General features: G+C 38.4%; 6 protein-coding genes across 6 annotated transcripts; 3 read left to right on the forward strand and 3 right to left on the reverse strand.

The window, feature by feature from the left end:
• Window positions 1-297: 297 nt before the first annotated feature.
• On the reverse strand, window positions 298-3,850 carry SPOG_03828 (alpha-glucosidase Agl1). Its single transcript, XM_013166092.1, has one exon. It carries the CDS (start codon window positions 3,350-3,352, stop codon window positions 413-415), a length of 2,940 nt encoding a protein of 979 aa, XP_013021546.1. The 5' UTR covers window positions 3,353-3,850; the 3' UTR covers window positions 298-412.
• Window positions 3,851-4,602: 752 nt separating this feature from the next.
• SPOG_05517 (uncharacterized protein) lies at window positions 4,603-6,006 on the forward strand. The gene has a single exon (XM_013166647.1). The coding sequence runs from the start codon at window positions 4,711-4,713 to the stop codon at window positions 4,924-4,926; it is 216 nt and encodes a 71-aa protein (XP_013022101.1). The 5' UTR covers window positions 4,603-4,710; the 3' UTR covers window positions 4,927-6,006.
• SPOG_03829 (ThiJ domain-containing protein) lies at window positions 4,995-5,969 on the reverse strand. The gene has a single exon (XM_013166093.1). The coding sequence runs from the start codon at window positions 5,792-5,794 to the stop codon at window positions 5,078-5,080; it is 717 nt and encodes a 238-aa protein (XP_013021547.1). The 5' UTR covers window positions 5,795-5,969; the 3' UTR covers window positions 4,995-5,077.
• A 78-nt stretch (window positions 6,007-6,084) lies between the features above and the next one.
• Window positions 6,085-9,137, forward strand: SPOG_03830 (cytochrome b2). The gene has a single exon (XM_013166094.1). It carries the CDS (start codon window positions 7,776-7,778, stop codon window positions 9,000-9,002), a length of 1,227 nt encoding a protein of 408 aa, XP_013021548.1. The 5' UTR covers window positions 6,085-7,775; the 3' UTR covers window positions 9,003-9,137.
• SPOG_03831 (transcription factor) lies at window positions 9,115-11,667 on the reverse strand. Its single transcript, XM_013166095.1, has one exon. It carries the CDS (start codon window positions 11,359-11,361, stop codon window positions 9,244-9,246), a length of 2,118 nt encoding a protein of 705 aa, XP_013021549.1. The 5' UTR covers window positions 11,362-11,667; the 3' UTR covers window positions 9,115-9,243.
• Window positions 11,668-12,277: 610 nt separating this feature from the next.
• Window positions 12,278-13,524, forward strand: SPOG_03832 (RNA-binding protein Sap49). Its single transcript, XM_013166096.1, has 2 exons — window positions 12,278-12,453; window positions 12,506-13,524. The coding sequence occupies exons 1-2, from the start codon at window positions 12,342-12,344 to the stop codon at window positions 13,375-13,377; spliced, it is 984 nt and encodes a 327-aa protein (XP_013021550.1). The 5' UTR covers window positions 12,278-12,341; the 3' UTR covers window positions 13,378-13,524.
• The last annotated feature ends 101 nt before the right edge of the window (window positions 13,525-13,625 follow it).

The raw sequence follows: 13,625 nt of genomic DNA on the forward strand, positions 1-13,625 counted from the left end.
AACACGTCAGCATAATAAACTACCGAGATGCATGTTTCGACAGGTATTTTACTCTATTCTATTTTGTTTTTTAAAACTCAGAAATTGCTAATGACAAATTTAACCCACAATATGCATTTTTATTAGACAAAAGCTTTGTTCATGGTTTTGGTAGTAAGAGAAATAAGGAATTTCATACTGCTAGGTTACGATAATAAGAACAATTAGCGAACTACTATTAACATGATTTAAGGGCTACTACACGCTCGAATCTATCTCCCTATTGAAATTGGATTGTATAAAAGGTTGAGTTTTACAGGGAAATGTGAACGAAGTTTATAACAAAAAAGATAAAATATTATTTAATTATGCAATCAAAATATGGTAGATATTGGAAAGAATGGAAACGGTACTATGGAAAATGATTGAAATTTCACCAGGATATAGTCCAGTTGCTTGCAAAAGCCCCGGTAGAAGTAAACTTATCCAAATTGCTAAGTACCAATTCTTGGGTAGATTCAGAATAAGTATAAGAGCTGATGTTGTCATCATTGAAATGAACTTGTTTAGGGGAAGAAGAGACACCTAGAATGGTGACATTCGCCAATGGTACATCTACTTCATAGGTGCCAAAAGAAACACTGGAGAGTTTGTTGGATTTAGCAGCAAAATCAACCCAGAGAGTAGCATTGGGAGTGATGGAAACACCATCATCGGCGTACAAGTTACCGTAAGCATTTCCTTGCTTGTCGAGGGCAACAAGAAGGTTGAAAGGATTCTGACGAGTTTCATGAGTGGTATAACCAGGGACTTGCATAGGAATAATTTTATTGCCACGAATAGCAACGTTGATGTGTTCGAGAGGTGCATCCATAGTTTTATTTTCATAAGGCTTGTGCTCAATAGAAGTGTGGTTGTACCAGTCATACCATACAACGTCTTCACTTCCAGGGAAAACACCATTTACTGTAGTTGTGTTGGGTTCCAGGACTGGAGTAACTAACAAAGAATCACCAACCATAAATTGACGATCAGCTCCGGCTAAAAGAGGCTCGTCGGGGAATTCAAAGAAAAGAGGGCGGATTAGTGTGCTTCCATCATAAGAGGCCTGTCTAAATAAGGTGTACCAGTAAGGCAACAAGGAATAGCGGATGTGCATGGCTCGGCGAGAAGCTTCAGCAACAGAAGCCCAAAGATAAGGCTCTTGGTGAATACTGCCTAATTGGTTGTGATTCCTATAGTAAGGAGAAAAAGCGCCCATTGCCATCCAACGAGCGCAAAGTTCTTCGTCAGTATCATCTTGGAAGCCACAAACATCAGCACCAACCATAGGAACACCCAGCATATTAAAAACCATCATTCCCGAGATTGAGAAAAACATATTAGGCCAGTTAGAATGGTTGTCTCCTAGCCAATGAGCAGAATAAACTCCAGAACCTAAAAAGGTAGAACGACTTAGGATGAAAGGACGAACACCGGGTTGTAAATCACTTAAAGCCTTGTGAGTAACCTTGATTTCTCCATATCCGTAAATGTTGAACAAGTTGTAACGGAGTGTTCCATCGTGGTGGGTAGCGTTTGGACTGACACCATGGTTAGCCAAATCATGGTTCCCTTGTTCGGTATTGATAGCATAAGGAGGATGATTGATGTCAAATTTAGGTTGTACACCAAGCGGGACAGCTGTGGGATAAACGACTTGCATGGAAGAAGTTGCAGTGGCATAATATTGACTTAAAGAAGCGCTACTGGCGGAAGCATATTCGGTGGCATTAGTAAGGTTGAAGCCGGCGGGATAATTCAAAGCAAGGTAACCAGGCTCACCGGGGAGCTTGAAGGGAGCATGAACAGGGTTCAGGTTGACTAGTTCAGAACCACAGGATCCAACACAGAAGGACGAAGGTTCGTTCATGTCCAGCCATAGTCCGCTAAAGGGGATATAATCAGAAGAATTAGAGCCAAAAGCATAGGACATATTATGTATACCGGCTTTCCAATAATCCTGAACTTTAGGATTGGTAAAATCAGGAAATACAGTGAAACCAGGCCATACTTCTCCAATATAAAGGCTACCGTCAGGGTTCTTGAGGAAGATGTCCTTCTCAACACCTTCATAGTAAGGTCCATAGGTGTCGTCAGAACGATTGGATGGGTTAGCGGCATAGACAGCGGCATCAACAATGGGAACGTAGTGTTGATGTGTAGATTCAATGTCATTGAAAAATTCAATCATTTGTTCACGAGAGTAAGATATGGGATCAACAGTAAAATCGCGCAGATTGTGCATGTAATCGATATCACTCCAAAAGGTTTCAATTGGGATGTTGAATTTACGCATATTTTCGCGAATCTGCATAATTTCGCTAATGTTTTCGTAACCCCAGCGGCACATGTGGAAACCCATAGACCAGTATTGCTGCATTTGAGGAAAGCCAATAGAACCAACAAATTGTGTGATAGTGTTTTGGGGTTTCTTACTACCAGCATAGACGTAAAGATCGATAATACCACCAATCATTCTATACTGAAGATATTTAGGACGTAGCAAGACGTCCATACCGTTGGCAGTAAGCATTAATACACCGTGGGAGGAAGAAGTATATGTGGGTTGGTCACTGTTGGAGTCGGAATCAACGGGCTTATATCTTTGCTCCAGATAGAAAGGATGAGTACCATACATGTTTTGATCAAGAGGGGAAGCTTCGTCATTAGCCCAGAAAGTACGAGTGAGGTTGTTGCCCAAACGTAAGCCGTGAATGGTTTCAGCAAGACCATAAATGTTGTAATTGTCAACCATGTTGGTGGTGAGCTCGATGTACTGGTTTTCAAAAATCAAAGGGTGTCCTCTTGTGTCAAATAAGACTTCGCCATCGCTTTTTCTGGTAATCCAAAATTCAAAGGGATCGGCATTGAAGGAGAAATTATAGAGGATGTTTGATTTATCGACAGAGGAAGAATAGTGGTAGAGGGGTGCGTCCCAAACATCATGGCGGTTGCTGAATTGGAATTGAGTGTTATTCACGTCACGAATTGAGACGTGAATACGGTCTTCTGTTTCGTAGGTGACATTCAGGTATAAAGCGGAATAGTCAGTACCGTAAGCATAGCAAGGGGAGCCAATAAGTTCCAAGGTACCCGTAACACCTTGTTCGGTTTCCGAAATGTCCTTGGCACGGTAGCCATGGCAATTGCCTCCGCGGTAAGGCTCGTAGATTGACACACGCTGTGGAATGCCCGATTGAGGAGGGACGGGAGTCGGCTCTGCGCGGTAACTGGTTGAACTTGCTGAGTCTTCAGCTAATAACACAGATGGAAGGGAACAGAGGAATAAGAGGAAGAAGGACTTTGAAAACAGATATGAAGAGAGCCGCATGATGAGTTAAAACAAGTTACTTAACATAAACTAAACAGGCTTAAATAACTATTAGAAAATAAAGAAATTTGGATAGCAAATTAACCCTCAAATAAACAACGATCTTAAGAAATCGTATTATCAAAGTTTGTTATTCAACCTTGACAATAATATGATATCCGAGTGACAAAAGATGATAATATCACAGGTTATTCTCGCTTCGCTTTATTTAAGTTGGTGATTCGCTTAAAATTAACCCCAAGTTATATGAAACGTGAAAACCTGGCAAAATCAAGGTATATTAAGGGTAAATTGGTAAGATTATGAAAAAGGAGAGGGAACTCGCAAAAGACAGGGCACAAACCAAATATTATGAACCGTAATCTATGAAAAAGACCAGGGTAAATGGGTAAAGCTAAGTTAGGGAATGTTTGTTTTAGATTTCGCAAACTAAGTTTTAGTTGAGCAGCTCAAGATGAAGAACCAAACCAAAAATAGGTAGAGAAAACAGTTGAAAATAGACTGAATTTATACAATTTCTTTAAAGTAAAAAGTATCGCATGACGGAGAATCTCAGATACGTAATAAAGACGAATAGGAGTAGAATTATTCCTTCATAGGTTTATCCTTGACAGGGGAAAAGTTTAATAGATCCAAAAGTAAACGGATAAGGAGGAATCATGAGATAAAAGAGGTAACGTTGTAACGAAGAATTTCAGCGAATCTGGAGATGCAGAATCTTGATCGATCTATTAAGGCATAATGCCTGTTTTGCGCAGATCAAAAGTGACAGTTAACGTTCGCTGGAGAAGACCATGTGATCATTTTCTCCACAATTGGAACAAATAGAAAGCCTACCACGCATCCGTTGAAGTGCGGAGAAATCGGTTGTATTTGCGGAGAATTATGCCTTTATTTCACTCCTTCCGATCACCAAGTGATGAAATAGAAACAGGTGAACATTTTTTTGTTTTATCATTTTTCAAAAAGGATAAAATAAAATAAACAATCGTTGATTCTAGATGCCTATGTGTAGCATGGTGTTTGAATCGCAGTTTTATGTGAACTTGTTAATTTAAAGTTACAGTTTATTAGCGAAGAGGAGAAAGAACGTTTTTCTCCACTTTCTGGTTTTTTAAGGTAGCTGATGATCAACAAGAGGGGTCAGGAAAACGTTCTACCATGATTGTGGAGGATGCGGAGATAAGGGATGAACCATTATGGGTTGGTCAAAAGGAACCCCAGCATTTAGTAATTTATTTTTATAAGCATTTATAAACAACCCATAAACCTTCAAATGAATCCTTAAAAAAGGTTGAAATGCTATAGGATTGGTCTTCTAGTTTTATCGTTCAAACATATAAAGATGAGTATTTTGGATGCAGAGTTTTCTTATAATACCACTTTTTGAATGCGACGATGGGGTTGTATTCTCACATTTTTGCCTTACCACCACGACTAAAGCTCAAAGATTGGATTCTAGTGGATCGATGGACGAGACGAATACATACATACAAGGAAGGTTCCATGGTTTCGCCATATGGCTTTTACAAATCAATGCCAAGTCATGGAACGAATTGTATACGCTTACGTGAATCAATGTGAAGAAAATTAAACAAACAATACTATATGTTTGTTGGATACGATTCTATTCGCTCTGGCCTTATGATCAAAAATAATTATCATATCATTCATGAATTGTAATATTTTTACGTCTATAATCAATTGAATCGTAAGAGGAGTATTTTATGCCTTCAAAGCTTGGAGGGCTGCCTTGGCTGTAGAAGCGGCACTTTGAGGATTGACACCGGTCACGACGCGAGAATCGCTCTGAACGAAATCATCATTGGGAGAAGCAGGATCGATAAATTTAGCACCAGCTTTTCTGAAAGCATCGTTCATGGTTTCCAAGTTCTTTTTCTGCATAATGTCCAACATGTTCATACTCTCTTCCCCGGCTTTGTTAAAGGCTGTAACATTACGACCTTCGACAATGGAAGAAGCATTATTACGAGTCAAATCAGAAATGAAAGGAAGGATGCAAGGACCATGACAGACGGCTGCTATAACACCGCCATTTTTGTAAATTTGAGCGGCAATGGCTTGTAAATCAATAGCACCTGGTAGGTCAAAGAGGGCAGCATGTCCACCAGCAACGAAATAAATATTATATTCTGAATAGTCAACATCAGCTGCACGCTTCATATTTTTTATGGCGGTCCAGAATTCGTGGCTCTTATCATGAAGGACATTCTTTACATGTTCAGGTAATTTGGACTCATCGACGGAATTGTCGTCAAAATGGCAAGTGCCTTTCTCGGAAGTGATATCAACGTCTAAACCTGCTTGGCGGAAAACTTCGTAAGGGGTCAAAAGTTCTGAGAAATGTACGCCTGTGTTTTTGCCATCTGGATAGATGGGACCATAATAACTACTGGCTACTAGCAAAGCTTTTCCTGGCATGATGAATACTAAGAAAACAAAAACAAATAGCAATCAAATGAGGTTTTCAATAAAAGCGATGGAGATTCGTATGAATCGAGTCTCTTTATATATTATATTTCTCGACTATAATGTCACGAATGACGACTAAGAATACCTAATTCAACCGGTAGTTAAGTAACTCCAAGTACTAACGTCAACCGACGTTTCACTTAGTGAAGAAATCATATAATGACGTCTTCCTAAAAACACTAGTCGAGAAGAAAATTGAAGAAAACAATGTACCAATAGTTCGAAAAGCTAACCTATCCTTTTCTATAGAATTCTGAAACACGAAAAATCTTTGCAGTTCTAAGGACCCCTACTTTCTACGGTTCTAGCTACTGTGCAACTGGTAGTGATTTACAAAAATTTTTTAATTCTAATTATGTAGGATACTCTTCTCTTGCTCCGATTGGAACTCACATACCATTTATTTTTCAAAAAATGATATTACTTTTCAATCTCGCTTGGCAGAACACTTTGAAAGGGATCAATAGTTCTCTGCGATGATAGACCCTTGTGTCTTATATCAAGAAAAACGAAACATAACAGTTGCTTCCCTGGCATTTTTGATCATTCGAAGGTACAAAAGACTGGAGACAATAAATACAACGTATTTCATAAATTGCTTATAGAAGTTTTTCTTTTATAGCGAGGATGTATGTATACGCTTATTTTCAGTTTTAAAGTCTTTTATTATCGATCTGGACAAATTTAATATTCGTATGCAAGTGAAGGGGGATTCTCAAATGAGCTTTGTTCCTTGGACATAAAAAAGAGTATCAAAGGCTCAAAACTAAAAACATTTTGCTCTACACTGGAAACAATTACGATTGTTTCTATCTTGGCAAAGCAATCCCATCGAAATTTAAAAAGTATAGATGGAGATTATGCTCAAGAGCATTTGATAGCTGTCCCAGTTTTAGAAAGAGACTATGCGAACTATATGGAATAATAAGAAGGACCAACTTCAGAAAAAGAAAATTTTATCTACTCACTAATGTTTTCGTTTTTATTTATCAGTCAAAAACACACGGGCAATTTGTTTGATCCTCATACAATTATTAAAACCATATCATCGTGTCACTGTGGGATGTGACGTAGACGCCGAAAGGAATGTGGGCAGTTTCGTCATGGGACAAATAAACAATATGTAAGCGAAATGGATATCATGAAAAACGAATATGATAATTCCAAATTCACGCGACTGATATGAAAAACAAAAGTAAAGGACAAATAAGCGCTTTTACTATATGTATATCCTGTGTGGATGAAGCTCATGAATGTGTCAATTTAAAAAAAAAAAACACTGGATGTTCTAAACTGGCATATTTTTAGTTTATCCGACTAAGATCCTTTTCGTCTCGATTCTTTCTATTCATTGATTTCTTCTCTTTCTTTTTTTTTATGCCTTGAATGTCTAGGTTCATACTACGGCCGGCTTTTGTTGCCATAAACCACGACGTTGTAGAATGAGAATTGACATCATATCATTTCGTAACAAAATGGGAATTTCGCATACGATATTTAAATAATTATGTACTGTGGAAGAAAATAAAAAAAATATATATATACAGGATTGAATTCAGCGAAAATACTTTTGAAAAACAAAGAGAGAAAAAAGAATAAATTGGTTGATTCAATTCATACATCATGAACACTGCCCTATCGAATTGCCGGCATCATGAACACTGCCCTATTGAATGGTCCGGCATCTTGAAGCTTGCCTTTTTATCATAACCTTCTTTTCCGTAATATGCAATCATTCTCTTACATTATATAAAGGAGTCAATGGAAGCATAAATATTCTGTCAACCTTTTGAATCAATCAAAAAGTGAGAGGTGGTTTAATAACGAACGTCCTTTCATAACCAGAAAAGGCTTTACTATTCCTATCTATATTGGCTTATAACTGTTTGATTATACTAGTCTTTTTCATCAAGTGATTTTTAGTTACCCCATGTATCGTAATTACAGTTGGTATAAGGCTACAGAGCCTAAAACTTACGAGTCAGAGATTTATGATAATGGTCTCAAATTTGAGCGACCTAGCATCAGCGTCGATCCTCAATCATGGGAGCCTTTAGCCATCGACCGCATGTCTAAAGATGCTACCGGCTATATTTATGGTTCTGCAGGAACACGTGAGACAACCGATAAGAACGACAAGTCTTACAAAAAATGGTCTATAATTCCTAGACGTTTAGTCAAGTCTGGCTTCCCAAACTTAAGTACTAAAGTATTTGGTATGGATTATTCATTCCCCATTGCTCTCGCTCCCATCGGCGTTCAAATGATCTTTAATCCAGAAGGAGAACGTGGTTCTAGTAGAGCAGCTACTCTGGAACATGTTCCATATATCATAAGTACCGCTTCTTCCTTAAGCTTTGAAGAAATTGCAAAAAGTAGCGGCCCTGGAGAACGCTGGTACCAGCTTTATTGGCCTTCTAACGAGAATAACGACATCACCGCCAGTCTATTGAAGCGCGCAAAGGATACTGGCTGTAAAGTTCTTGTTGTCACCTTAGATACATATATATTGGGCTGGCGTCCTTCTGACATGGACAATGGTTACGATCCTTTCCTAAAGCCCGACCAAGTTGGTGTTGCCCTAGGATTTAGTGATCCCGTCTTTCGCAAGCGCTTCAAGGAAGAACATGGTGTTGAGGTCGAACAAGATTTACACAAGGCTGCCCGTGAATTTTCTAGCATTATTTTTCCTGGTATTTCTCACGACTGGGAGGATTTGAAGTTCCTTCGAGAGCATTGGGATGGCCCTATTGTTCTCAAAGGTATTATGAGCGTCCCTGATGCCAAAAAGGCTGCCGAGCACGGTATGCAAGGTATCATCGTCTCCAACCATGGAGGTCGTCAACAAGATGGCGGTGTAGCTTCTTTAACAATGCTTCCGAAGATCGTTGATGCTGTCGGTGATAAACTTGAAATTCTTTTTGACTCTGGTATACGATGTGGTGCTGATATTGTAAAGGCACTTGCTCTTGGTGCGAAAATGGTACTCATTGGTCGTCCTTATGCTTATGGTTTGGCCATTGCAGGTACAAAGGGTGTTTCTCATGTGATTCGTTGCCTTTTAGGCGACCTGGAATTAACCTTGCATTTATCTGGTGTTCCTTCCGTTTCTCCTAAGGATTTGAACCGTGATCTTTTATTGCTTGAAGACAACTAAATTTCATACTTGCTTTACGTTTTATTTATGAACTTTATAGTCTTTGTTTGCATGATAACAGCTTCAGAACAGTACTGTTAACTTGAAAATAATGAGCATTTCATTTATTCTCAATAAATATCAGTTTTGCCGTCATTTGTAAAATATTTAAACAAAAAAAAAAGAAAAGTCTATTAGAATTAAACCAAGGATTAAATAGAATTAATTATACAAATATTAACAATTAGTACTAGGGAACGCTTTAAACACGACCGAGTTCAAACAAGTTAGATCTGTCGTCAGTACCAAATAGATTATTCCGCCATTGAAATTCTTCAACTGGCAGATCGTTTTGAGTTATAAACAGCTCGCTCTCCGTAGTACCATCAAAATCTGCAGAAACATCTTGGCTTGCAATACCGTTGTCCCCATCTAAATCATTTCTCAAATCCACAAATTCGTTGGAAGGCATTAAATAGTGTCTTGAGAATGGAAATTCTCGGTTTAAAGGGGATGTCGAATCTTCCATTGTTGTTCCATATTCTAAAATGGACGCAGGGAACCCTGGAATTTTATATTTTATAAACGGTTGCTTTTCAACATAATGAGATCGATAATAGTTATAGATCATTTTGAAAGTTTGTAGCATTCCCTTATTAAAAGTCCAGTATTTGGAACGCTCACGTAAGATTAAGTAATCGATTCGAGTAAACTGCAAAGCATCAAGATATTCGTTGTTTGTATTTTGTATGCAAAATCTGTTAAGCATATGTATAGTGGAAGCCGTTAATGCAGAAAAACCAAAAAAAGGAGTCATGGCATAATTTAGTGGTTCTATTGAAAGCCTTGTTATTGTGTTTGCGGAATTTATTACACGAGTTAAAATCATTTCCATCCAAGCAGTAGGAACAGCTTGCCCATATCGCTCTGAAACAGATGCAAATACTTCCGTTACTTGCTTTCCATTCGTAGGAAACAAATCCAAGGCATTCCTTAGTAGATAAACATACGTTACATGGAATAACATGTGCATAAAAATAAAACAACCACCAGAAAAGTCACCAGGAACACTATAAACACTGTAATTTTCGTCGGTCAAGGTCAATCGAGGAGAAAGGCCTTTTAACCAATCTTCTAAAGACGCTAGCTTTTGTTGAAACAAAGATTGTGGCATCCAAGGAGGTATAATGTCTTGTGAATATCCACCACGAAGCACCCATCGAGAAATGTCACTCCATATATCGGACAATCGGATAAGGCTGCCCATAGTGAAACTCAAAGAGTCGCTTACTCTGTTCGTGGAACTATTTCTTTGACGTTGACCTTCAAGGTTGTTTTGAGGCATAGATCCATCGAAAAGTTCTGTAACGATCGGCTGGGAAAAGCAAAAGTTAGCCTCAGGGGAAGGAAGCTGGATTGAGGTTTTATTGGGATTGAGAGAAATGGTTCGGAGTTTCGATGGAGCCATGAACCCTGTAGCAAAAAGCCGTTCAATCATAAAACAGGACCAATATGTTCTTCGCCGCTGCTCACCTTCAGCCCAGTTGGATATACCACGTAAACTAGAGAAAGAATCCTCGCTGAACTCATTGCCCAAATCTAATGAATCAGCCATGCGTAGAGCCATTCCTAACAATAGCCATGCTTTAGAGCTTCGGCCAGCACCAAGCTCGACTAAACACAGCATCAATAATGCTGATATGTTAATTAACGAAATGTCTTGAAGTTGAAATGAGAGAAGGGAGAACGCATGTTTTGCATAAAAATCAGACGCTGCTGAAGGAGACTTGAAAACGTTGATTTCTTCTTGAGAAAATCTAGCAGCATGAGTGCAAATGCAAAGAGCCAATAGTGGATTAATAGAACCTTTTGATATCTGAGAAGTTATACTAGCTTTATTAAAAATGCCATACAGTTCAGTATATGAGGTTTTCAGAAAGATTTCCCACATCTGTAACAACTTTCGGTTGGAAGGAATTTTTAGTTGTTTTTGCTGCTCTTCTAGATTTGTAATTGGTAAGGAAAAGTCCATCGGTTCAGTTGAAGATGGAGAAACTGTGCTAGGAAACGAATGAACAGGAAAATACGAAGGGATTTGCAAATTTATGGTATCCAATTCGGGGTGTGTATGTTGCTGGCCCGCGATACTGTTCACTTTGGAGGATAAGTGATTCGGAAACGATGGAGAGGACCGTTTACCTCTCATGTTGGGTCGGTCAGGCCATACACATTCAACACTATTATTCATACAGGTTTGGCATGTGGGCTTTTCTCCTGAACACTTTATTTTCTTTTGTCGACATCGAAGACAAGCCTGCGCGACCTGACTAATCACTCTTCGTTTACGAGGGACAGACTCTTTTTCAACTGTAGTCATCATTCTGATGTTAATCTTTTATTTCTTTGATTCAAACGAAAATAAGGTGAAACAAAAACATAAAGTTCCATGAACGTGCTAATGAAAGAAACTTGAAACAAAACAAATCTTTCTTTTCCTATTCGACATATAATCCATCAAATTTCGAATCTCTGATTCTATAAACATACACAAAACCTTCAAACGGTCTAGTGATATCGGACTTTTTCTTTTGTAAAGCAAATTATTCAATTCGCTTATATGATGAAATTATTTTGCATACATTTAAACCTTTTTTAAGCTCATAAAATCGACATAAAAGGATTTAGCTGTAAAAGGAAAAAACTCTGCGTGTTCGCATACCCGTAAGAACAACTTTTAGCTCTTGGGTAACAAGGTGGTTGTTACTTTAGGAGGGAGGTGAGATTGTTGAAGTTCGTTCTTGGGCGTTTTTTTTAACGCGTTTCTTTTCTCTTTTTTTTTAAAAAAAAAACAGTACTTTTCAAATAGAATAAAAAGCATTTGGGATAGCCAAAGATTTCAGGGAAAAGCACAAGTGTAAACAAAAAGTCAAACGTAAACACAAGCGATTATCAAGTAGTTGGGCTAGATTCTCTTTTTTAACTTAAAAGAATGAGTATAAATAAAGAACGGTTTCATGCTTCACGGAACTTTTTCCTTCACTACAAAGGCAGGGATAGTACATACATTAAGAAATAAACCGTACTAACAAGTCAAACATAGCAGAAAAAAAAAAGAAAGAAATATATAAATAGATGTCTTTTTTTTTTCTTTTCTTTCCTCATTTCTTACTTATTTATTTATTTATTTATCTTTGAATCGTTATTTACATACCTCAGCTTAACGTTCTTCAGCATAGCTCACTAAAATATAAATACGCAATACGGAAATAATCGCAATTTTTTTCCACCTTAACCAACAAAGAGCGAAATCTCAGCAAACACCAAAAAAAGCAGGGAATTGAAGGACGTAAAGAATTTCCTATGGCTGCACGAGAGGAAAAGAATCAAGAGGCGACTATATATTTAGGAAACTTAGATGAGCGCGTAACAGATTCAATTCTTTTTGAGCTGTGTTTGCAGGCTGGTCCTGTCGGTAAGTGAATTTGGTGATAAATAGGCTTCAGTAATTGTTTACTAACAGTTAGGGAATATCCATATTCCAAGAGATCGCGTGCGGAATAGTCATAATGGTTTTGGTTTCTGCGAATTTGTAAACGAACGTGATGCTGAATACGCATGCCAAATATTTAATCAAATTAAGCTTTATGGAAAGCCACTGCGCATTAATAAGTCCAGCCAAGATAAAAATGTGGGAAGCTTGGTAGGTGCCAATCTTTTTATTGGTAATCTGGATCCTCTGGTTGATGAGCGCGTTTTATATGATACGTTTTCTGCTTTAGGCCAACTGATCAAAGCGCCACAGATTGTTCGCGACGAAAATGGTCGCTCAAAAGGATATGGATTTGTGAATTTTGATAGTTTTGATACTGCAGATGCTGCCATCGAAGCAATGAACAACCAGTTTTTAATGAACAAACCCATCACCGTCTCCTATGCATATAAACGAGAAGGAAAAGGAGAACGACATGGTGACCTGGCTGAACGAAAATTGGCTGCTGCCGCCAAGAAAAACAAAGTTGCAATTACACCTCAAGCTACTCTTCCCCCTGGATTTACAGCTGCCCCTCCCTCTACCACTGCTTCCTCTGGTACAGTTACTCCCAATATCGCTCCTACTCCCATTCCTCCTCTTCCCGTTATGGGAGCAACGGCAAATGCGGCTAGCGCTCCCCTTCCCAACTTAATGCCGTTTGCAACCCCTCAGGTGTACTCACCAATGCCAAACATGGCGCCCATGATGAATATGCCTTTTAACCCTCCTGGTTCTGCTATGATTCCTCCACCTCCACCTCCTGGAATGGTTATGAACGCCCCGCCCTCTACCGTTTCTATTCCTGGTATGGTACCAATGCCGGCCTATCAAGTACCATCCCAAACAAATCAACCGAATCGGTAGTTATGCTATAAAAAGATTCAATAGGCAAAGTCTTTCTAGGATAAAAAGGACCCCTGTATGTATAATAGAAATATCGTTAATTATTCACCTACCGGTGTATTTTTCCAAATAAAAATAGAAATAGAAATAGAAATCCCTACCTACTGATCTTTGTAATATCCAGCTATCCATCCATCTTTACATACTATTATTACTTTCATTATTTCTATAGTGATAATTATTTTGCCAAATTCTCTTATAGACCTTAT

This window comes from Schizosaccharomyces cryophilus (assembly GCF_000004155.1).
Source record: "Schizosaccharomyces cryophilus OY26 unplaced genomic scaffold supercont4.1, whole genome shotgun sequence".
In the NCBI taxonomy this organism is placed as follows: Eukaryota; Fungi; Ascomycota; class Schizosaccharomycetes; order Schizosaccharomycetales; family Schizosaccharomycetaceae; genus Schizosaccharomyces; species Schizosaccharomyces cryophilus.

Coding starts and splice junctions, on each gene's coding strand:
- SPOG_05517 (XM_013166647.1), top strand. CDS start 4,711: ATGCAGAGTTTTCTTATAATACCACTTTTTGAATGCGACGATGGGGTT.
- SPOG_03829 (XM_013166093.1), bottom strand. CDS start 5,794: ATGCCAGGAAAAGCTTTGCTAGTAGCCAGTAGTTATTATGGTCCCATC.
- SPOG_03832 (XM_013166096.1), top strand. CDS start 12,342: ATGGCTGCACGAGAGGAAAAGAATCAAGAGGCGACTATATATTTAGGA. Junction 12,454..12,505: donor TTTGCAGGCTGGTCCTGTCG/GTAAGTGAATTT, acceptor ACTAACAGTTAG/GGAATATCCATATTCCAAGA.
- SPOG_03831 (XM_013166095.1), bottom strand. CDS start 11,361: ATGATGACTACAGTTGAAAAAGAGTCTGTCCCTCGTAAACGAAGAGTG.
- SPOG_03830 (XM_013166094.1), top strand. CDS start 7,776: ATGTATCGTAATTACAGTTGGTATAAGGCTACAGAGCCTAAAACTTAC.
- SPOG_03828 (XM_013166092.1), bottom strand. CDS start 3,352: ATGCGGCTCTCTTCATATCTGTTTTCAAAGTCCTTCTTCCTCTTATTC.